This window comes from Gracilinanus agilis, chromosome 1, assembly GCF_016433145.1.
Source record: "Gracilinanus agilis isolate LMUSP501 chromosome 1, AgileGrace, whole genome shotgun sequence".
NCBI lineage: Eukaryota > Metazoa > Chordata > Mammalia > Didelphimorphia > Didelphidae > Gracilinanus > Gracilinanus agilis.
In genome coordinates, this window is record NC_058130.1 from 43,346,718 (window position 1) to 43,371,808 (window position 25,091).

The 25,091-nt window shown below is 32.2% G+C and overlaps 1 protein-coding gene across 1 annotated transcript in view; it reads left to right on the top strand.

The window, feature by feature from the left end:
* LOC123247107 (contactin-6-like) overlaps positions 1–25,091 on the top strand; it is a 302,957-nt gene that overhangs the window by 1,167 nt on the left and 276,699 nt on the right. The window contains exon 2 of the mRNA XM_044675908.1: positions 6,288–6,463. Within this exon, the coding sequence (XP_044531843.1) occupies positions 6,288–6,463 (176 nt within the window). The remainder of the gene's footprint in view (positions 1–6,287; positions 6,464–25,091) is intronic.

Here is a 25,091-nt window from a genome sequence, read left to right on the forward strand (position 1 = left end):
CACTCTGAACTTGCTGATCTTAAAGAAAATAATATAAAATTAATGTGAAAAGGAAGAGGAAGGAGAGAGATCGAGAAGAAAATGCCTGGTGTTGGGACATAAAGAATCTACTCTAAATAGGGCAATTATTAGGAAATGAATTGACTGTTCTGTGAACCCTTGTGAAGTGGAGAAGTTGGGAAGAGTTCTCTCTTCCATCAAGTCCTCCAATATGAAGTAGAGAGAAGAGTAAGGGTAATCAATACATATGAGGAGCAAAAGTTTTGTTATCTTGCAGGATGATGGAGCATGGAGCATAATGATGGTGGAGTCCAGTTCAAAGATTGCAGATGACAGAAAATAAAGATTAGGGGAGGGACAAAGAGTATAATTGTTCTTCATTTTAGAAATAGTGATTAGAACCATTTAGATTATGCATTAGAAAAGTGTGAAGATCCTTCACTTAAGAAAATGTTTTACCTTTAAGTAGTTCCTTTAAATACTGAGTAGTTTTCCTTACACTGTCACATTTAAGATGTTAGTCAATTTAATCCATACAATTTAGAACATTTCAAGAGCACATCTTTGATTATAATCCTCTGATTCAAATGTACCTATACATGGTATAGTTACAGCAATAATGACAGCAAGATATAAATATAGGTATGTGTTTTTATGTATATGTATATACACATAATTATATGCATATATATAATATTATTGAAATGCATATATATATAATATTGTATAAACAATCTTTAATTATGAAGTTAGATGGGTGAAAGAAAGAGGCAGATAATGCCTCACTTTTCATGTATTAAGACAATATTAATTCATCATAACTTTGCAGCTAAAAAAATTCTCTCAATTTCCTTAATAGAGATTATTAAAATATAAAAGTAACAAGGATTTTAAAGACATTTTTGTGTATCAATTTGTTCTCTATAAAGGATGTTTAATAATTGGGAAGCAGTTAGCACTTTTTCTTTATGTTTTTTTTTCATTTTTTTGTTTTTAAATATTTTTCTATGTTTACATGATTCATTTTCTTTCCCTTCCCTCTTTGCTCCTGGGTTGTACAAATGTTATCACTTGTTACCTATTTCCATATTATTCATTTTTGCTTTAGAATGATTTTTTAAAGCCTAAACCCCAAATCACACATCTATATATTCATAAGATAAGTGATGTCATATGTTTCGCTTTTGCATTTCTACTCCCGTAGTTCTTTCTCTCCATGTGCATAGCATTCTTTTACATCAGTCCTTCATGAGTATCATGGCTTGTTGCATTGCTACTAGTAGCAAAGTCCATTACATTGGATTTTTCCACAATGTTTTACTTTCTGTGTATAATGTTCTTCTGGTTCTGATCATTTCATTCTGCATCAGTTCATTGAGGTACTCCCAGTTCATATAGAAATTCTCCAGATCATCATTCTTTACAGCACAATAGTATTCAATCACCATCATATATTGCAATTTGTTCACCCATTCCCCAATTGAGGGACACCCCCTCATTTTCCTTTTTTTGCCACAACAAAGTACACAGCTATGAATATTTTTATACAAGTAATTTTCTTTATCAACTCTTTGGGATACAAATGTAGCAGTGTTATTACTGGATCAAAGAGTATGCATTCTTTTAATATTTTTGCTCATAATTCCAAATTGACTTCCAGAATTGCTGGATTAATTCATAACTCTGCCAGCAATGCATTAGTGTCCCAATTTTGCCAAAAACCCTCCAAAATTTTTTCACCTTTATTGTCATATTGGCCAATCTGCTATGTGTGAGGTGGTACCTTAGAGTTATTTTGATTTGAGTTTCTCTAATTATGAGAGATTAAGACATTTTTTCATGTGGTTATTGATATTTTTGATTTCTTTATATGAAAACTACCTATTCATGTCCCTTGAACATTCGTCAATTGGGGAATGGCTTGATTTTTTTTTTGTACAATTGAGTTAGCACTTTCAATATCTGTCTACAAACTGGGATGGACATCAAAATTATTTCATGTATTGATCCAATCCAACTAATCTTTATCACTTCAATATTGAAATTATTCTAAGAAATACTAATATTCAAAAATTTTCAAAATGAGAAAAATACTCTGTTGAAAAATAAGATGATAGACTCTAAAAACATTTCAATAACTAATGAAAAACAGCAAAAAAAAAAAAGGAAAAGTGATTTCAGATGCTGTATTTTAACACTCACAAGAGTGTTTTAAAGTCACATTGTTTTTAAAATTCAGCCTGTCATAATATATCCTTTTCTAACTTTACTTTTATACTAGACAAAGTCACGATGATTTGAGGATTTTTTTTAAATAATAAGGATATAAGACTCTAAAAAGTCATGATATATGTATATATATATATATGGATTTGAATATCTTATATACAAATATAAACCTATATATGTGTGCATACACAGACACACACAAAATTAAACTTGCTTTTTCTGAATCAGTATCCAGAGCCCTGTTTCATTTTGTAACAGCATTACTGCTCCATACCCCAAATTAGTCATATTTGTCTAACTTATCAAATATAGTTCATTAAAATACTAGGACAACTTTCAAAATATAAGGATATGCAGGTTTTAAAAGATAATTTCACTCCAGGGCCTCTCAAATAAGACTGTCCTTATCACTTAAGAATAAATCACAAGGGGGCAGCTGGGTAGCTCAGTGGATTGAGAGCCAGGCCTAGAGACGGGAGGTCCTAGGTTCAAATCTGGCCTCAGACACTTCCTAGCTGTGTGACCCTGGGCAAGTCACTTGACCCCCATTGCCTACCCTTACCACTCTTCCACCTATAAGTTAATACATAGAAGTTAAGGGTTTAAAATAAAAAAAATTAAAAAAAAGAATAAATCACAAAAGAAATCTGAAATACGTGGTATAGTAGAAGGGGAAAGGCAATAATAAATTCCTTGAATTTTATCCAATAAGAAAATTTATCAGTATTTAGGAATATCTCTTTTTAACCCAGGGTATAGGATTTCAGAGAGAGATATCAAATAAGAGTTTAAAAAGCTTAAATGCAATTTATGATGGTGACGATGGTGATGATGATGATAACTGACTTTTGAATTATTCGTTAAAGTTTTTTAAGTATTTTCTATAATTTATTTGATGCTCACAACTCTGTGACATAAGCACTATTATTATTCTTATTTCATAGATTAGGAAACTCAGGTTCTGAGGTTAAGTGGATTTTCACAAGGACATGCTGAAATAGGTCTGAAGTAGTGCCCAAAGTAAGATACAACTCATTTCTTCCTATCTCCAAGTACAACACTCTACACAGAATGCCACCTGAATTCAGAAGGGCATGTGGCTTCTTTTTTTTATTAGAAAAATAAAGGTTTCTTTCTGTGAGAACACTGAATGGTATTACGCTTTTGATCCTCTGAGTCACATTTGAGTATTTCTATTAATATACTCTGAGAATATGCTCACAGAAATAAGGATTTTAGCCTGCAGTGCTACTCAAGTGGAAGATATCATCTTCATAAAGGACAAGGCACTTGTTCTTTTCTCTAAGTTCTCTTTTAATTTCTATAAAACAGGAGTTGTGGTAGAGAACTAAATGATACCTTTTAGTACTTTCTAAACTTGAAATTCTTTGGTTCTATGACAAACCTAGCCATCATTGTTTTCCTTAAAAGTCTCTAGAAGATTAATAATTAAATTTATTCTTTGACATTTATCACATAAAGGTTACCTTTCAATCCTTTATTAAAGAAATTGATTTCACCATTAACCAATTCTATTCCTGGTGACTGTTGATGCCCCAAAGCAAAAATTCATAAGATCATAGCTTCAGTTAGTAAAAATATTAGTCAAAACAAGATAAGATCATAAGCCCATGGCTGGAAGGGACACCAAGAGCCATTTTTAATACTAACTGATATTGAACAGAAAAGGAAACAGATCTACAGTGGAGAGGTGATTTATTTATTCAAGTTCACACAATAATTAGTTATCAGAAGGTGAACGCAAGGTCCTCTGATTCTAGAGTCAATGTTTCTTTGACTTGTACAAACTGATAAAGGTAATGAATTGTAGAACCAAGGTTAGAACTCCATTCCACTTACTCAAAAAAAGGTCTTATTCCACCATAAAACATTACCTTCTCAAGCAACTAGGAAGAGAATAATTATGCCCAAATATCATATCCCAAATATATATTACTGATTAGATGATTACTGAAAGGAACTATTGCCAAAACCTTTTCATTATAAACCTTTAGGTTTCTCTAGCTTCATTTAAATGATTTAAAATAATTCTTTTAGGCCAATAATCTAATATCTAATATCTGACATAAAAATATACTCCTGGGCATGCAATGTTATCATAAAATGATTGTCTGACAGCCAACTCAATCCATTAATGCTTTTTAATTCCTTCATTGATTGAAACATACTCATTAGGCCAATGTTCCCAATATGCCAGGAACTAAATCTTGATCTTTCTGAACAGTTTAATAATTATTATACCACAGTGCTTAAATTGACTATGGAGATACCTATAAAGGATTCACTGGCTGTTTTTTTTTTATTTGGGTTGAAAAACAATTATAAAGTTTAACTGGGAACATGTAATGATGACAGACATTATTTCATTGATTGATGCCAAGTTAAAGATAACTGTTAAATGGAATGCTACCCTACCCTTTCCTATCAAAACTTAAGGGAGCTTCAAAGTCTTCCCATGAGTGGCCTCCTTTTTTGTAAATTATAGATCATTCTACGTGTTTGACAGGTAGCCTTTTGGATTCTTAAGAATGATTTTAGGAGAAAACTTTTCTCTAAGTCTTCTATATCCCTGAAAAATATTGAACATTTACATTTAAAATACATTATATTAATTATTTCAAAAATATTGAAAAAATTACTGGTAAATAAAGTATCCTTAAAATATATTACCTTTTGCTTTGCTTTCATAAAAAAAGAAATTTGACCATCTAAGAATCAACTAAATTACTTAAAGCAACAAAACCTATCCAGAGCCTTTTCCTTGTTTGCTGTTTGTTCAACCATTTCTCATATTTAAGATGGGACAGCTTTATCTAACTCCATATTTCTTATCTAGCCTTGTTCACATTTGTCAGAATCCATACATGCTGGGCCTTTCCCAAGACTCATGGAATAAACTTGCAAAGTGACTTTTTTCTTTGACAAGTATTACCACCACACTTTTTAAAAAACTCTCATTATTGGGCAGAAAGTGGGTCACATTTATAAATAAAATATTTTTAATATTTATGGTATATATACTACATATATACCATTATGTAAACATTAGTCTAAGGGTTTTTCAAATGATTGGTTGTCATAAACCTATGTTTTAAAAATGTACAATTCTTTTTTTAACTTCTCAGTACATTGCAAGCACATAGTCTAAAGGTCTTAAGAATATTTTCTATAGCAAAAATGCATTATTACAATAAGAATAAAATATGCACTGTTTGTGGACAGTACATGTAAGGGAAAAGGGGAGCACAAAAATCTAACTGCCCTAAAAGGATATCATTAAATTTCTGAAACTAGTCATTGTTCTTTTAAAAATACATAAGTTTGCACATGGTGCTTCAGTTAACTAATTCATGTGTTAAGTAAGTTTTGACATGACTGTTAGGAAACTGAAGAGACCTTTCTTTGCCTAAAATAAAGCCTCTTATACCATATTTGTTTTGTCTCGAGTATAATTTTAGTTTGACATTTCTAAGTACCTTTGAAATATTACCAACGTGATTAATTTTCCAACTAACAGACTAACAGAGACAAATTGTATTCCAAAATAGCCAGGCTATTACTGTTTTGTTATCAGCCTTCAAGCTAGTATTAGAAAAATCTTTTGCCTACTTTTTTCCTGCTATTTTCAAAGTACTTTTTCTGGATTTCTATCACTAAATCATTTTTGACATTCAATTTTGTTGTATCAGTTGAGGGTGTTCAGGTATGGTATAAGTTACTTTAAAAGTCACTGAATGGATGGTATCCTCAGCATTTGTCCTGCACAATGTCAATTTTTTTTTTACCTCATATGAATAGTTGTGATTCTTCTTAGTGTAAATTCAGGTCACTAAGATGTTTTAAATGTTTCAAGTAACAAAGTTCATTATATCACTTACTTCCTAGTAAGAGTTAATTTGAATCCCTCAATTCCTAGTCTAATTAGATCATATTTAACCACATTTTATTGCTACGTGAAGTAAAACTCTACACTAAGACAAAAATAATGACAAAAATAAAAAATTGTAAGTGTAATTTGATTTTTTTCTCTCTCAAAGGTGGAAGCAAAATGGCACAGATATTGATTTTACCATGAGTTATCACCACAGGTTGGTTGGAGGCAGCTTGATCATCAGTAATCCCCACATAGCTGAGGCCATTGGCATATACCAGTGCTTAGCCACCAATCCATTGGGAACCATCGTCAGCCGCAAGGCAAAGCTCCAGTTTGCATGTGAGTTATGAGAAAAAATGCTTCTGGGTTTCTAAAATAAATTATCTTCTTGCTCATCATTAAAAGCTTATTGTAACTGGGCAAAATAGATGTCTATGTCTTATTGCAATAATGATATATACCAAGGTACTTTTAAAATAAATTGATTACATTAATTAGACAGCTGTGCTTTATTGGTAATGAAGAAGCTTTTTTAAATTTTTCTCAACTTTTCCTCTAAGAAAACTTTTTCAAAGAACTTTCTTCAAGTGTTAATATTTAGACAACGTTCTATTATGAGCACTGATTTATGGACCTCCAAAACATGAGAGTTAAGGACAATGTTTCTCAATTTAAGAGGCAATCACATGTACAATGGCTAGATATAAGCAGAAATAAACTGGTTGAAAAGGCAGCTTTTATATTTATTGTAATGATGTCCAGTGGCATTTTACAAATGTCACTCAATTAATTACCTATGTGACATTTTGATACCTGTGCAGATGTATAATAAACAGACTACCTTTTATGTACCCTTGGTGTGTCTACTTAATGTCCTGGTAGATCTGGGTAAAGATGAACTTAATTGCAGTTTTGTTTTTGGTTTGAACCAGAACAGTTCTGCTTGTTCCTCCATTCTCCTTCTGTATATCTTTATAAACTTTAAGATATGATTATATTACATTATATTGGAATCCTACAATACATCTCTTTGGTGTGGAAATGAAAGTACTACTTGATTTTCCCAAAAGTATGTGCTGTTTTTTACTATAAGAATGCAATTGTTGTCCATCTTTATTAATAAAACATGACTTTAATGCAACCTTGTAAAGATATTTAGGATATCAGCAAATATATTAATTATTAAACATGTTCTGTATTTCATAGCTAGTCTTATGTTCAAGATAATCCAAAGGAGTCAGTAAAGATCAGATGAACCATAGGATCTTTCTGTAAGTCAGGTGGGGATATTTTGTGTGAGTTTACTTCTGATTTAATAAGATCAAGAGTTTTTAGCTCTTCCTTCCGTAGATATCTTATTTTAAATCACTCTTGTTCTCTTTATTTGGGATTTTTGTGAAAGTAGATTTAAAAGAGGAAAGCAAAAGGATATGTTAACTATACTATACTAATTAACTATACTAATAGGTTTATGACTTATTTTAAGATTTGAGAAAATCATCTTGATTTTATGCCTTTCAGATAATATGATCACTTGAAAAAACAACAGGGATCAAAATGCAGATTGAAGTAATTCACAAAAATATTTTTTTCATAGATATAAAAGTATGCATCTAGAGTTACACTGCTCACTTTTGTCTACATAACTACCTTTAAAATCAAAATTTGGAAAATGTCACCTTATATCCGTGATTATGATTCAATACAAGGAATTTAAATATATATGTATACACACATACACATATATATACATACACACACGCGCACACACACACACACACACACACACATATATATATATCATTGACATCAGGGATCCTACCTATTCAATTCAGTGATCATATCACATTTATATGTGGCAGTTTACTTAGTTATTTTTCAATTAAAGATCATGTACTATATTTCCTCTATTTGGCTACTGCATAAATATGAAAATATTTCAGTGCATATGGAACCTTTATTTTTGTCATTTATTTCCTTGTTATACACCAAGATGTGAAATTTCTGAGAACAAAAGTATTAGGCATTATAATTAGCTTATTTGAATAATTTCAAAATATTTCCTAAAATGATTACATAAACTGATATATCAATAATTCATTATTAAAGTGAATAAAGAAAGAATATTCTCTCCATCATATATTTGACAATTTGTTGTATGACTAGTAAAACATCAGGGTAGTCAATAATGTCAATAATTGCAGTAGTCAAGAAGGATAATCTTATCAATTGCTCTCCAGAGAAAGCCCTACAGGAATCATCTTGTTCATATATTCCTGTTGTTTTCTGCCAGCTTCATATTTCTCTAGGCCTTCATTCCCTCTTTCCATTTTAATATAAATCATTTTAATACAAGTTTATTTTATCAGGTGACTTATAATAATTTAATAATATTAATTGTAATAATTTGAACTATGATAAATAAACATGTTATTACATTTGTTAGCGCTAGAAGGGATGTTAGAGATCATCTGGTTCAAACTCTTTTCTTTACAAATGAGGACTTTGTATTCCATCACATCTTTCTCAAAAGGCATATGATATTTTTCATCATGAGTCTCTGGGATTCTCTTGGATCACTTTATTGCTGAGAATAACTAGGTCATTTCCAGTCATTCATCAAAAAATATTATTCTCATTGCATACAAAATTTTTCTGTTTCTATTCACTTTACTTTGCATCAGTTCATGTATGTCCAGACTTTTCTGAAATTCTTTTACTTAGCATTTCTTATGGCACAATTATTTTCCATCACAATTATATATCACAACTTAATTAGCCATTCCTCATTTTGATGGACAACCCCACAATTTCCAATTTTTTTCTAACACAAAAGGAGCTGCAATACATGTTTTTGTAGAGGTTATTTTTCCCCTTTTTGGTCTTTTCAGGGTATAGACTTAGTAATTATATCGATGTGTCAAAGGTATTTTAGAATTCTTGCAGCATAGTTCCAAATTGCTACCCAAAATGGATGGATCAGCTTGCAAGTCCATCAACAGTGTATTAGTATCCCAATTTTCTTACAAATCCTCCAACATTTAAATTTCCCATTTCTATAATAGCCAATACAGTAGGTTCAGGTGGTACTTCAGAGTTGTTTTCATTTGCACTTCTCTAGTCCAGAGTAATTTAAAGCAATTTTTCATTTGACTACAGATGGCTTTGATTTCTTCATCTGAAAACAGCCTGTACATTTCCCTTGACCATATATCATTTGGACAATGACTTTAGTTCTCTATGTATTTGAGAAATTAGACATTTATCAGAGATCCTTGCTGTAATCCCCACCACCAGTTTTCTCTTTCTAATCTTGGTTGCATTTGTTATGTTTGTACAAAATTTTTTAAATTATTATAATCAAAATTATCCATTTTATATTTTTAATTCTCTGTATCTTATTTGATAATAAATTCTTCCTTTATCCATAGATTGAACAGATAAACTATGATTTATTACAGTAGTTTGTTTAAGGTATCATCTTTTATATTTAGATCATTTTCCCATCCTGAATTTATCTTGATATGCAATATAAAGATAATGGTCTATAAATAGTTTTTGCCATACCACTTTCCATTGTTCCCAGTAGTTTTTGTCAAATAGTGAGATCTTGTCCCAAAAGCTTAGATTTTTCAATTTATCAAATACTAAACTACTACAATTATTTATTACTATGTATTGTGTACCTAATATTTTCCACTGTTTGTGTAATCTATTTTTAAGCCAAAACCAAATTATTTTGATGATTACTGCTTTATAATACATTGTGATATCTTGAACTCCTAGGCCACTTTCCTTCACATTTTAAAAAATTGATTCTTTGATATTCTTGAAATTTTGTTTTTCAGGATGAATTGTATTACTTTTTCTATTTCTATAAAATATTTTGGGCAGTTTGATAAGTAAGGCAATGAATGAGTAGATTAGTTTAGGAATGTGACATTTGTATTATATTTGTTCATCCTCCCCATGATTAATTAACATTTTTCAAATTGTTTAGATCTGACTTTATGTGGAAAGTGTTTTGTAATTAAATTCAAACATTACTTGAGTTTGTCTTGGGAAATAAACTTCCAAGTATATTTTCTTTCACTAATTTAAATATAATTTCTTTTTCTATCTGTCACTGTTGTGCTTTGATGATAATATTTAGATATGCTGATGATTTATGTGCTTTTATTTTATATCTTGCAAGAGTGCTAAAGTTGTTAATTATTTCAACTAGTTTTTTTAGTTGAAACTCTAAGATCTGCTAAGTATAACATCATATTATCTGTGAAGAGTGATAATTTTTTTCTTTGTTGACTATTTTAATTCCTTCAATTTATTTTTCTTCTAATTTTATTGCTATAGCTAGCATTTCTAGTACAATATTGAATAATAGAGGTGATAACGGGCATTCTTGGCTTTACTCCTGGTCTTACTGAGGTTTCTAACTTGTCCTCATTACATGTAATACTTCCTAACAGTTATAGACAGATACTACTTTTATTTTAAACCCTTGCCTTCTATCTTAGAAACAATACTTGCATGGTTCTAAGGAAGCAGAGTGTAAAGATTAGGCAGTTAGATAAAAATCTACACACGGGGTCACACAGGTAAGAAGTATCTGAGGCTAGATTTTAATCTAATACCTTCCACTTCTAGGTCTGACTTTTTAACCACCAATCAAGCCATCCAGAAGCTCCCAATATTACTTATCATTTTAAGGAAAGCTCCATTTTTTCCTATGCTCTCTAGTGTATTTAATACAAATGAGTGTTTTTGAAAAGCTAGTTTTTCTTCCATTGAGATAATCATATGATTTCTGTGATCTTTGTTAGTTAGATGGATTATTACACTGATAATTTTCCTAATATCAAGCCAACCCTACATTGTTAGTATAAAATCTATCTATCTGATCATATTGAATGATCCTTGTGGCATATTGCTATAATCTCCTTGCTAGTGTTTTATTGAAAATTTTTGCATCAATATTCAATAGGGAGCGTGGTCTATAGTTTTCTTTCTCTCTTTTTGCTCTTTTTAGTTTAGGTGTCAGCACTATATTTTTGTCATAAAGAGGAATTTTGTAGGATTCCTTCTTTGCATATGTTTTCAAAATAATTCATGTACGAAGAAGCAATTCTACAAAATTCCTTTTATTTTAGGGTTAATTGTTCTTTAATTGCTTGATAGAACTCACTTGTGAATGCATTTGCCCTAGCGATTTTTTCTCAAGGTTCATTGATAGCATGTTCAATTTTTTTTAAAACATGGGATTCATTAAGTATTCTTTTTCTTCTGTTATTTTAAGCACTTGAAATTTTTGTAAATATTCATCTATTTCACTTATCAAATTTATTGGCATATAATTGGGTAAAATAACTTCTAATAACAAAATAATAATGAAAAAGTAATTTCCATTTCTTTGATGGTCAATTCACCCTTTTTCACTTTAGATATTAGTAATTTGATTTTTTCTTTCCTTCCTTTTCTAAATCAAACTAACCAATGCTCTATTTTATTAGTTTTTCCTCTTAAAACCAGCTTTTAATTTTATTTATTCATTTTTAATTTTGTTTGATTATATCTTGATATCTCATGAAGACATTAACTTCCATTTACCCAATTCTAATTTTTAAGGAATTAATTTTTTAACTATGCTTCTGTACTTCCTTTTACATCTGACTCGTTCTACTTTTAAAGAAGTTTTTTCAGTGAATTTTTTCCATATTTTCATATTTCTTGTGTTTCCTTTACCAAGATGTTGACTATTTTCATGATTTTCATGCATTATTCTCATTTCTTTTACCAATTTTTCTTCTGACTCTCATATTTGATTTTTAAAGTCATTTTTATACCTCTTATAGAAATTCTTTTTGGGTGTGACTGCAATTCATACTTTTCATCAAGGTTTCTCTTGTAGCTTTTGGCATTTTTCTCTTCTAGCTTTATTTCATGGCCCTCCTTGTTACCATAATAACTGTCATATTGTTAGCATCTTTTTTTTTGCTTTTTTGAAAGTTTATTATGCAATTTTTCACTGTCATTTAAAATAGGCTCTGTTTCTAGGTTAGCTAATTCACTATCCAGATATTTTTTGTGGAACTTGAGGTTTTGCTTCTAGTTTGTTGGAATCTCAGGGTCCAACTGTTGCCTTGAACTGGCAGGTGGTCCTCACTAAAGAATTGCACCATTTAGGGATCTCACTGCTTGCTGACACAGTGCTCAGCTTTGCTGCTGACTTTCCCTGAGTGTAGGGCTTCACTGGTAGCTTATGAAAGTTTGAGGTCCTTATGCTGGCTTACTCTGGAAGTGGTAATTCACTGCTGTCTTTCTCTGGGATGGGGCTTTGCTGCCGGGTTCCCTTGAGAGTAGGACTTTGCTGGTAGCTTTTTCAGGGGTGAGGCTGTGCTGCTGTCAGGGTGGAGCTTCACTGCTGACTTGCTCTGAGGATGGGTCCTGGCTGCTGACCTGCATACTGGGCAGGGGGGTTAGGATGAAGTGGGAAAGGAGAGGGTTCAGTGCTGCTCTGTATTGGGAGTGAAGCTCCACTCTTTTCTGAGGTCTTTTTTGAAGCCTCCCTGCTGACTCTTACTTGGGCCAGGCCTGCTACTGGCTTTCTTTGGATTGAGGCATCTCTGTTGTGGGGATGGGTCCTAGGTTTTTCTCAAATTGGGTGCTGCTGTCCCTTAGTTACTTGGTCAGCATGACAACACAAAAGTAATTACCTAATTGATGGGGTCTTCTATAAGGCATAAAACAGGAAGATGCAACGTGAAAAAATATCAAACAATATGGAGAAGGGGGTCTTGGACCCCCATGTAGGTATATACTGATATTGATATACCCCTTCTTAGAATAATGTTCTTGAATGTATAAAATAAAATAAAGAGATCTGCAACATACACCTACTATAGTAAAAATAAAGACTTTTTTTTAAATTCCAAGTACACAATCCTTACATACAGAAGTACAGGTCAAATGCTAAGAACGTAGAATTTATGTGATTTAAACATTTTGTGTAAATTAGATCATTTAGATAATGGACTCAATTTTCTCCATCTACACTTCATTATTAAGATTTGGCAATATATCGAAACAATCTGAGTTGGTTTTTTTGAGACCAGTTTATAGCCTCCTGAATGAATGTGAATCATGCCTACTTGAAAACTTACTGCAACTTGCTCCATGTTGGAATATGTTATTTCCTAGAAACTATTAAATTCATAACATAATTGCCATAAAAATCAATTCATCATTCTGTGATGTCAATGGTCCTTTTCTCAAATGAAGAATGAACAATAGCATTCCAGAATATCCTACATTTAGCTGCCTAAGTGATGTTTACTTTAGAATACATTTTAGCTATTTTAAAATGTCATCTTGGGAGCAGCTAGGTAACTCAGTAGACTGAGAGCCATATCTAAAAATGGGAGGTTCTAGGTTCAAATTTGCCTCAGACACTTCCTAGCTGTGTAACTCTGGGCAAGTCACTTAAAACCCATTGCCTAGCCCTTACCACTCCTCTGCCTTAGAACCAATTTTTTTTTATCCTGGGACTCCATTCTAGGAGCATAGGGCCACAACCAGTAGGCAGTGGGTCACACTGTTGCTCAGGATCACCCAGCTGGGAAGTGTCTGAGCCCGGATTTGAACCTAGGACCTTTTCGTCTCTAGGCCTGGCTCTCAATCCACTGAGCTAGCCCAGCTGCCCCTACTTTAGGTTGCAGTTTCTTTAGCAGATGTAGTTTTTACAGGGTGGGGTTGCTAGCCCCATGCCCAACCCTCCTCCTTTTTCATCCGGGCTAGGGACCGTCCTTGGCCCAGGAGTGGTAAGGGTGGGCGATAGGGGTCAAGTGACTTGCCCAAGGTCACACAGCTGGAAGTGTCCGAGGCCGGACTTGAACCTAGGACCTCTAGTCTCTAGGCCTGGCTCTCAATCCACTGAGCCACCCAGCTGCCCCAATACATAGCATTAATTCTAAGGTAAAAGGCAAAGATTTAAAAAAATATGATCTCATTTGATTTCCACAGTAATTCTCGAAGAGGTGCTATTTAATATTTGAAGAAACTCACAGTTTACATGATTTAAATGGGTTCACCAAGCTAGTCAGTTTCTTAGACTGGATTTGAACTCAGGTTCACTGCTCATTTAACACCCCTCATCCTCTTCTCAATTAACTCAAGAAAGACTTTTTTACCTTTAGGATCAAATATAAAGTTTTCTGTTTTGCCTTTAATTATATTTTAGATGTTATATTTAATTAAAATATATTAGTTAATATGTTATGATTAGATGTAATACATTCTCATATATAATTACACAGACATAAAATCTTATAACTTAAGTGTTTCTTACTATTCAATATTTTTATAATTTAATCCTCCTTGCTTAATTTTTGTTTCACCTACACAAATGGACATGCTATTGCTCACACATGTTACTTCGTCTACCATCTTCATGTTATGCATTGGCTGAACCTACTGGCTAGAATGCTCTTATTTCTCACTTCTGTTTCTTAATTTCCTTAAGATACTTTAAGACTCACTTTAAATGTACTCATTTTCAGAAGACCCTACCTTGAACTTGGGTAATAGGGATTTACTCTCTGAGATGATTTATCCAATGTTTTGAATATATTGTGCATATATCTATGTATTTGCATGCTATCACCTAATAGGAAAATAATTCTAGTAGCCCCAGTGAATAGAGCACTAGGCTTGGAGTCATCAAGACCTGACTTCAAATCCAACTTTAGAAACTTACTAGCTCTGTGACCTCATTTAAACCATTTACCTTTGTTTAGTACAATTTCTTCAACTATAAAATAGCATCTCTCTCCCAGATTTATTGTGGAAATCAAATGAGATACTATTTTTAAAGAGCTTAGCATAATACCTGGCACATAGTAGGCACTTAAATTCTTTATTTCCTTTCTTCCCTATTATATTGTAAGATTCTTGATAAAAAAAAGACTTCTTTATTTTTCTTTGTGCCCCCCTTGCTTAGAATAATGCCTTACACATAGTACATGATTAACAAGTACTTACTGAGTAACTAAATCCCCCAAGAGTAGGAGGAAATTTTGGAAAAGGGATTCTTTTGGCAGAAATTTAATGTAATGATAGCTTTAATCTACCAAAAACTCATTTATGTCTGTTTACCATTCTGTAACTTACTTTGTCCCACCCAAAATGAAAACCAGGAAAATAAGTTCCTCATTCATTGTTTCCTGTGATGAAGAAGTGAGCCTCTACCATAATGATTTGGAGACAAGGGACAGAATACTTGGAGGGATCTTCATTTACCTAATGATAACCCTCCAATTCCTGCTGGGGATAATTGTGTATTGGATAGGTCATAATTTCCCTGAGTGTCTGAAAAAGACTGATAGCCAAGAAAGTGGAAAAAAAAACTTAGAGGAAAGATAAAGAGTATATCAGTATTAGAGGTGTAAAATTGTAGCTATTATTTTGAATACACATCTCATGACTTTCTTGGGGGCCGGGTTGGGATTTACCACCATTCCACTCTCCAACTGTAGGTCTGGTTATGAACCTACATTAAATCCTGGCATGCCTTTGGAGAGCATTGCTATAAGCAACTATGCCTTTGATGATTAACTAATAATATACTTTCCTAATGCCTTCTTCAGGCATTGGAAAAAAATTGGAAAAATCTATCCACCTCTATATAAGATCTTTGACCCATGATAAGAAATTATTTAGGTCAACTGTTTCATCCCGTATAAGACCTTTGGTCCATTGCTTCCCATAAAAAACCCCAATATGGCCATTATTCATAATTCAGTGGTATAAAGGAAATTCTATTCACTACTGATTTTTATGTGTTCACTCTTTAGTTCAATAATACTCCTCAAATTCTGAAAATTCATTAAAAGGGTAATAGATAAGGGGATTGAAGAGTTAAAATAGAGGACATTAAATGATATTAGGAACAGAGAGGGTTACAACTGATTGATGAAGAGATTAGAAAAATGATAAAAGAATGTTTAAGGTGTTTTTTTTTAACATTATAGTTAAAGTTCTCATTTATTTTATGATTTTAACTCATAATATTTCCAGGAAACTAAGTCAATGTTTCCATGAGTAAACAAATAGTTCATATAAGCATCTGAATGGATTATATGGGACAAGAGAATTCTAAAAAAGGAAGTGACAGTGGATTAATAACATTTTTCAATATAATTTGCCTACAACTGACAAAAGGTCAATTTACTGCAGAACATTTCTGAGACATTTCTACATATAGTCAAAATAGAAGCATACTTCTAATTAGATATAATTCTATATTCTACTTGGAACCCAGGAATAATTAAAAATCAGAGAAATATTACATCTTCAAGGAATATGGTATATTAGTCTCCATGGGGCAGGCATTCAGAAACTTATTCAGTTAATTAAATGGTTGATTTTTTTAGGTGAAGAAGTTATATTAGGAACAACTTTCTACATGATAGCTTATTGGAGAAGATGAATAATTTGAAGCTGGAAGAAATTGTACTTGGAGGAAATCATGTCAACAAGAATTTCTTGAACATTTACCATGTGCTAGGCATTGTGCTAAATTAAATGCAGGGTACAAGAAAGGGGAGAAAAGAGATAGTGCCTGCAATTAAGGAACTTACATTCTGACTTGAAAAGATAAAGACAACACAGGAGAGTAATTAACAAAGCAAAGACATGTGAGAAGAAGGAAAATATACTCAAGGGCAAAGTAAAGAAAATCTGGAGAAAAAAGAGTATAACCACTAGAGGAATGAACATATGGCTGGCCTGGACACTTTTTTTAAGTTGGAAGTTCTGGGAAGAACCAGATAATTACAATAAGATATTGAAGGGTAGAATTTACTTCCAATGTCTGACGGCAGGGGTTGAAGCAACTTTCAAGGTGAGAAGGATGTGGTAACATAATAGAAAATCTCTGGAGAGGTAAAACTGGGCACTAGAGGGTCATGGAGCTAGGAGGAATCATTCAATGAGACAAATTTCAATGTAAAATAATGACAACAATGACAGAAAAATAGTTTTTAAAATACTTAGACTGCCCCCAAAGATACTTGAATGATCAGGAAGTACATATTTTTCTCTTCTAAAATTTTGTTGAACATGAGACAGAAGAATATTAATTTATATATTTATAGAGGGTATTTCTGTTCAGGTATACTTAATTTGGTAAACAAATATTTTGTGATTTTTTTCAAGCTCATATGTTGTTGTTGTTGTTTTTATCTCTGAAGAAACTGAGTCATTAGAGTTATATACATATCCCTATCCACAATGAGAGGAAGTCTAGAGGAAGATGAAAAGGAGAAGTGCATAGATAAGTGGGAGGAAGAGGAGAAAAAGAACAAGAATAAGAAGAATGAGATAACATGAAAGAATCAGATGAAAATCAATATAAGATGAAATCTAGAGAAGTATAATTGTGAGTTCTGCACTAACAAGATTCCATTAAATCAAAGCAAATATAGAGGACTACATTAAAAAAATTAAATATACTTATGAATAAAATTCATACAAAATTGACTTAGTTTTTCAATATTCTATAATCTCAATATTTGATTATTAAAAGTCAACAAGTATTTATGAAGCATTTGCATTTATTATGTCAGACTCTGTAATAAGTGCTGAATGTAAATTCAAGCAAAAAGAGAATTCCTTTTCCCAATGAGATTATATTTTAATGGGGAATACAATATATAAAAGGAATTTTAAATGTTGAGGAGAATATCTGGTAAAGGTATTTAATGGTTAAATCAAGAGGAGTTAGAAAATTGTGAAATGAAGAGATGGTTGGTCTGGTGTCCTTATTAAATGAAATTTCTACAAGGAGAAATCCAATAAGAGGGAGGGTATCAGGAAGTTATGGATAATTTTATGGCATTTTAAGTCAAGGTAATGAGAGCTATCTATTCTGGGATAATGAGACAATATTTGTTAAGGACTTTGCAGGAGTGAAATGAAAGAAATGAAGAGAACATTATATTTAGCAACAGAAATATCATTTGAAGAATGACTTATATGTGTCCACCTCCAGAGAAAGGACTTATAAATAGAAATAAATAAGACATACCCAAACACACTTTTTTTGTCAAATTATGCCTTCTCTAATAGGGGGAGGTGAAACAAAGAGGAATTTAATTTAGTATTTTAATGTAAAAATAAACATATCTTTAAAAGAAATTAAAATTTACATAAAATGACATTATTATTGTTGATATTGGTATAATTCAGGAATGTGATATTGAGAACAAAAATACTAAAGCAAAATAAGCTTGAAAAATTAAAGCATAGTTTACATAAAAAAGGAAATAATAATCCATTTAATTTGACAATGATCAAACCTCATTGGGAATAATGTATTTGAATCTGGAAACCTTATTTTAAAATGGTTTGCTAAATGCTCAAATTGTGTAGAAAGTGGACAAATAAAATTGATTAATGAGGTCCCAAAAAGTACTGCATGAACATAATTTGGAGAGACAACAAATATGTAGGATAGATTATAACTCAAAAATATGTTGTCTTTTAATATTTCAGTCAGACCTTTGAAAGAGGGATTATTTTTAATTTATTAGACCCTAAAGAGCAGTACTAAGGACAATGGGCATATAATATTACCAGAGGAGGTGATTTAAGTATATTGGAAAATTTGTTTTTTCTGATAAAGAGAACCACCCAAAACTTGATTAACTCACTTATGGTAAAAAAGAGATTCATAGTAGAATTATCTGTTAAAAATTCAATGATTTTATTTAATATAATATTGGTTGGGAAGGTGAAATAGAATAGCTCTAAGGTAAGACATAACCTAAAACTCTATAATTACAGGAAAATATGACCATATGTTAAAGAATTCTATGAAGTATGGTTAACTTGAATTGTAGCTTTCCCTTTTAAGTTGACCTGAGAGTTTTTTAGAAACAGTGCAAATTCTATTTTGAGTCACCATGTGACCTTTCAGCAAATTCTACATCATTTAGCATTTCACTCTCTTCAAAACAGTGAGAATATTATTAAATTCCTAACAAATAGGAATTTTTTAAATAGGTATTTTAAATTAAAATGAAAAATTCTACTTCTGAACTTTAAAAGCTGTAGGTAAATACAGTGATAGAGCAAAATTTAAAATATTTTTGACACTTGTATAGGATTGCCAAAGAGGAAAACTATAGTTGCTAGCATATGTAGAGTAATTTAATGTTTGTAAAATGCTTTCTTAATGTTACCACATCAAATCCTTAAAACAACCTTGGGAACTGGGTACTATTATTGAGTTCATTTTACAGATCAAGTAAAAAAGGGAGAGAGAGGACAAATTATTTCTCCAGCATCCGATAGAACATACTATTTAAACAGGATTTGAATTCAGGTCTTCAACACTTTACTCACTGAACCAGATCTAACAAGGAAATGCCTGAGGTCAGATTGCATCTATCAAGTTTTTCTTCAATAGAAATGTGGTTAAAATAAACTGTGTGCCATTTACATTTTAGAAATGTTATGATGATAGAGTGAAATTAGAAAGCATAATAAGATTGATTATAATAGTAATTACTACCATCTCCTCAAGGCTCATGCCATCAGACAAATTGTTGTAGCAAAGAAGAGAAATGTCAGACAGGGTGATATACAGCAAGGATTCCATGTGTCCTGAGACCACCATGATAGTACAACAAAAATGCTGCCCAATTGGGCTTTGCTAATCACATGAATTCATTTAGGGTTAGAGTAATGAAAAGCCTGTAATCTCCTATACTTTGACTGATTATTAAAATTTTTAACTCTACCCTCTTGTCAGCACCATACTGTAAATATACAAAATAGTTCCAGGCAAAATGACACACTTAGAATACTGTATGTCCACAAGGAAATGTTTTATAAGAGAATGGCCATCCAGACTTCTTGATTGAGGAAAATAATCATAAATATAAACGCTTCTCAAACAATGGCTATTTATAAAGAAAACCTTTTAAATTAACCTATTTTGAATAATACCTCTACATATTTTTTTGCATTTTTCATTCTACATTAAAATTTTATCCTCCATTTCTTTTGGAACTGACCACAATTTACCATAACAGAAATATTATACTTAAGGCTTTTGGACTTATTGATCAATTAATATTATGCAATGAATCAGTTTGAACTGTGCAATTAATGCTTGCAAGTATTAAAAAAATCATCACCCATCAAGTTACCTAGAAATTTAAAATCAGATGTCTAAAATAATGTACCAGAAACTTGTCATCCTTTATGAACTAATAGGTGATAAATTTCTGTATGACTCATAGAAACATCCAGATATATTTGATAATTTAGCAAATAAACTCTACTGAAACAAAAATGTAATTTCTTATAGACCTGTCGCCCTGAACCTTCCCTAAAAATATTTGATATAAAGCAGGAGGGGGATGACCCAAAAGGCTTCATTAAGTTTGAATCAATAAAACGAAGCACATTATTTCTTATATGTATTAGATCTAGGTTGTTTTTTTTTTTTAACCTTTTAACCCTTGTGACTAGAATCAGTATTAGTTTCAGTTCAAAGTCAAAAGAGGTAAGAGCTAGGCAATGGGGTTTAAGTGACTTATCCAGAGTTGCATTACAAGGAAATATCTGAGACCAGATTTACATCTAGGATCTACTGTCTCCAGGTCTCCCTCTCTATTCACTGAACTGCTTAGCTGCCCTGAAATCAAAGGTATACAATTATTAAACAAATAATATTTGAGCAGGCCTGAGAGAGGTTTTGAGGAAGATATAATAATAAATTATCACCATAAATCTCAAAATAAACTGTTTTCTTTAGCTTTCAGACTTTCAAAATTTGTCTTTTCACTTACCTTTCTAACCATATAATACATGAATCCCTTGCCCTCACACTACAGATGATCCAATCTTGCTTCTTTTCTACTGATCATATATAACATTTTATTTCCAATCTCACCACCTTTGTATGACTGCCTCCCATGCCTCACCTGCCTTTTTACTTCATCACTCTTGGACTAATTTCTTGAAAACTCTTCTCAAATGAAAATTTCTATGTGTAGCCATTTTTTGGTCTTCCAATCTATGATCCTCCAAATTACTCTACCTCTGAATACATACATATATGTGTGGGTGTTTTGGGGGTTCATGCTTTCTCTCTATCTCTGTCTTTCTTTGTTTCTGTCTCTCAGAATATATGTTCATTGAGGCAATCCCCAGTTCCTAGCAAAATCCTTGACATAGACATTTAATAAATGCTTTCAGATTACTTTTTTTTAAAACTTTGGTCCTTATTTGTGAAAGCTAAAATTAGTTTTTAGGGATCTCAATTTGTTAAAATTATCATTACCTTAATGAAATGGTATTAGCATTAATAAAAATGTGCTAGGATACTGGAAATTCAGGTTCAAATCCTGGTTATAACCTTAATAAATATGTGATTCTTGTTTCCTTATCTGTAAAGTTAAGATAACCATATTTTTAGAATGTGCCTCAAAGTGAAGTTGTGAGGGAAAATAACTTGCAAATTGTAAAACAGTCAGGTATTATAATCATGGTACTATTCAGTTGTATGATTGAAGTGCTTTGGATTTTTCTTCTAATTCTAGTTCATGGACTTCTTCATTAATCCAATAACCCAACAACACAACTATAAGGAATTCTAATTTCTAGGGAAAGTTCAGAGTGTGTGTCTGTGTGTGGAGGGGGGAAAAGGAAATTTTCAGGAATAGGGGGTGGGGTTAGGGGATGATGAGTATGTTCAGTTCATTCCATCATCTATCAAAACAAAGAATAAACCAAATCCAAGAGATTATACTCTTTATCATCATTGTAATGTTGATGACGCCTATCTGTACACTTCTTAGAATGAGGCAGGATGCTGACAACTGAGCTGTCCCAGATGAAGGATAAAGTGTATTACTACACAGAAGGTATCTTGAAAGTAGTAGTCTAATGTCAAGTGAGGGAGAAGGCATGGTGGTATTGCTTGAGTTCCCTGAAGCAAGGACCTGGCAAAATTTCTTAGTTTTGCCTCTGTATCCTGTCTATTGATAAATGAAGGTTTTTTAAATAGTTGTTTATGTGGTATTTGAAAAAGTTCTAAATGATTGCAATGATACAGAGAGAATGATAAATATCAGGACAAGTAGAATAATGGGTACACAGAAATAAATAAACATATGGAAGATATAGGGACAGATAAATTAGATAAGTAGATAGATAGGAAGATAGATTGATAGAAAATTTATTTATCATTTGCTGTGTGCCAGTCATTGGATTAAGTCTTCACAATATTAATACAGCTAAGCAAAAAAGCTTCTGACAGAGTGAAAAAAGTATATTTTTACCTGAAAGAAATTAAGACACAGGAGAAAGAAATCATAGAAAATAACACTTCAAATGCATTAAAACTTACAAAATCTTTGATAATTGTGAAGTATGTATTAAGTAGGCACCACATATCTAATTATGCGTGAAAATGCTAAATGGCTTTTAACCTTTTTGGGGGGCATGGGGTGGTATATTGCCTGAGAGAAGTACCTCTAGCTAAGCTAAGTGGGTGAAGAAACCAATCGAAAATTAAGCTCTTCAAGGCAGAGTGAACATTGATAAATGAAGCACTGGCTTTTTATAGCCATCAGGGAATAGCACTCCTTGATATTCTGATGCATTTATTTTACTGAATTTGTCTTAATGGAACACTCTCCCAAGATAAACTGGTTGAGTTAGAAACTTTGCATTTCCTTTTAGAATCTATCTTCTAAATAAATAGACTATCATCAGTTGAATATAACCAGGACTGTCTTTCATTTGTTTTATTTTAAAATGAATCAGAAACAAGGCAGTATATTATGACAACCTCTGTTTCTTTGCTTTTTCCTCACTACTAAGCATATATTTATGCATCATATTGAAACTTATACTTTTTTAAAGTGTGAGTTTTTTTAACTCAGAGAACTAAAATAAATGTAATATTGAAGATATTATTATTATTATTATTATTATTATTATGAGACTTGATCTTTTCAGCCTATTAAGACAGATTTCTTATTCAAAATATAGAAAGGAAAAACCTGAATGAATTTCAAAGAAAACCAAGCCAGCAATTAGAAGGTGTACACAAAAGTGAGAGTTCATTTGATTCCTTAAAATTAAGAGGAAAAGGATTTCAGAAATATTCCTATCATAACATTATGGAATGTATTAAAAAATTAAATAGTTACTAAATATCTTTTGGTGGTAGGAAATACAGAACAGGATCATTTTTATACATTTATAAAACACATTTTTGGCTCAAATTTATGACTTCATTAGCAGGAAGAACTTCTGAAATAGTGAGCAGCTTCCATTAGTCCTCAACAAATACTTATTAAGTACTTTTAATGTGACAGGAAACATAATAAGCATTGGGGATGTAAAGGAAAGCAAAAACATTTTATTATTTTACATTCTTTCCTGGGAAACTATAAGCAAACAACTATGCACATACACAACATTTAAAGGGAGAATGGATGCTCTCACAAAAAAAAAAAAAAATCCAGAAATGGATAATACCAATAAAAGCCTCTGGGCTTCTAGAAGGAAACTTTGGAAGGAAGGAAATAGAGATAAGAAGAGAACACTTCAGGAATTTGAGACACCACATGAAAAAAAACACAAGGTTTGGAGATTTCCTATCACATTCTAAGAATAGGAATAGCGTCGTTTTATTTAAAAATTTTTAGAATAGAGTAAAATGTAATAAGCCTGAAAAGGAAGCAAGGAGATATTACAAAGGACTTTAAAATTCAAAAAGAAGGTCTTCCAATTTGTCTATGAGATAATAGGCAACTACCAAGGTTTATTAAGTAATAGAGTGACCCAGTCAGATGTACAGTTTAGTGTGATTTGGCAACAAAGTAAAGGATTCATTGGACTGAGAAACACTTGAAGCAGGTCAATCAAAACAAAGCTATTGGAGTAGTCTAAATATTAAAGACATAGAATGGCAACTATGACAGAGGAGAGAAGGGGCATACACAAAAGATAATATGGAGTTAGAAATCATACATTTGATGATATCCTGCATATCTATAGGATGTTTGAAAGAAGCATCAAAGATGGAATCTAGACTGTGAAACTTTGTTAATTCTGAAGGCAGTAATAAGGATGTTTGTAAGACAAGATAATTTGTTAACAATTTTTTAAACATTTATTAATATTCATTTTTAACAAGGTTATATGATTCATGCTCCTACTTTCCCCTTCACCCCCCGCACTCCCCCCACCCATGGCCGATGCACATTCCACTAGTTTTGTCATGAGTCCTTGAACAAGACCTATTTCCAAATTGTTGGTAGTTGCATTGGTGTGGTAGATTCGAGTCCACACCCTCAATCATGTCCACCCCGACACATGTGTTCAAGCAGTTCTTTTTCTTATATGTTTCCTCTCCTGCAGTCCTTCCTCTGAATGTGGGCAGTGTTCTTTACCATAAATCCCTCAGAATTGTCCTGGGTCACTGTATTGCTGCTGGTACAGAGGTCCATTACATTCAATTTTACCATATTATATCAGTCTCTGTGTACAATGTTCTTCTGGCTCTGCTCCTTTCCCTCTGCATCTGTTCCTGGAGGTCTCTCCAGTTCCCCTGGAACTCCTCCAGTTTATTATTCCTTTTAGCACAATAGTATTCCATCACCCGCATATACCACAGTTTGTTCAGCCATTCCCCAATTGAAGGACATACCCTGCTTTTCCAATTTGTAGCCACCACAAAAAGCGCAGCTATAAATATTTTCGTACAAGTCTGTTTATCTATGATCTCCTTGGGGTACAAACCCAACAATGGTATGGATGGATCAAAGGGCAGGCATTCTTTTATAGCCCTTTGAGCATGATTCCAAATTGCCAGCCAGAATGGCTGGATCAGTTCACAGCTCCACCAGCAATGCATTAATGTCCCAATTTTGCCACATCCCCTCCA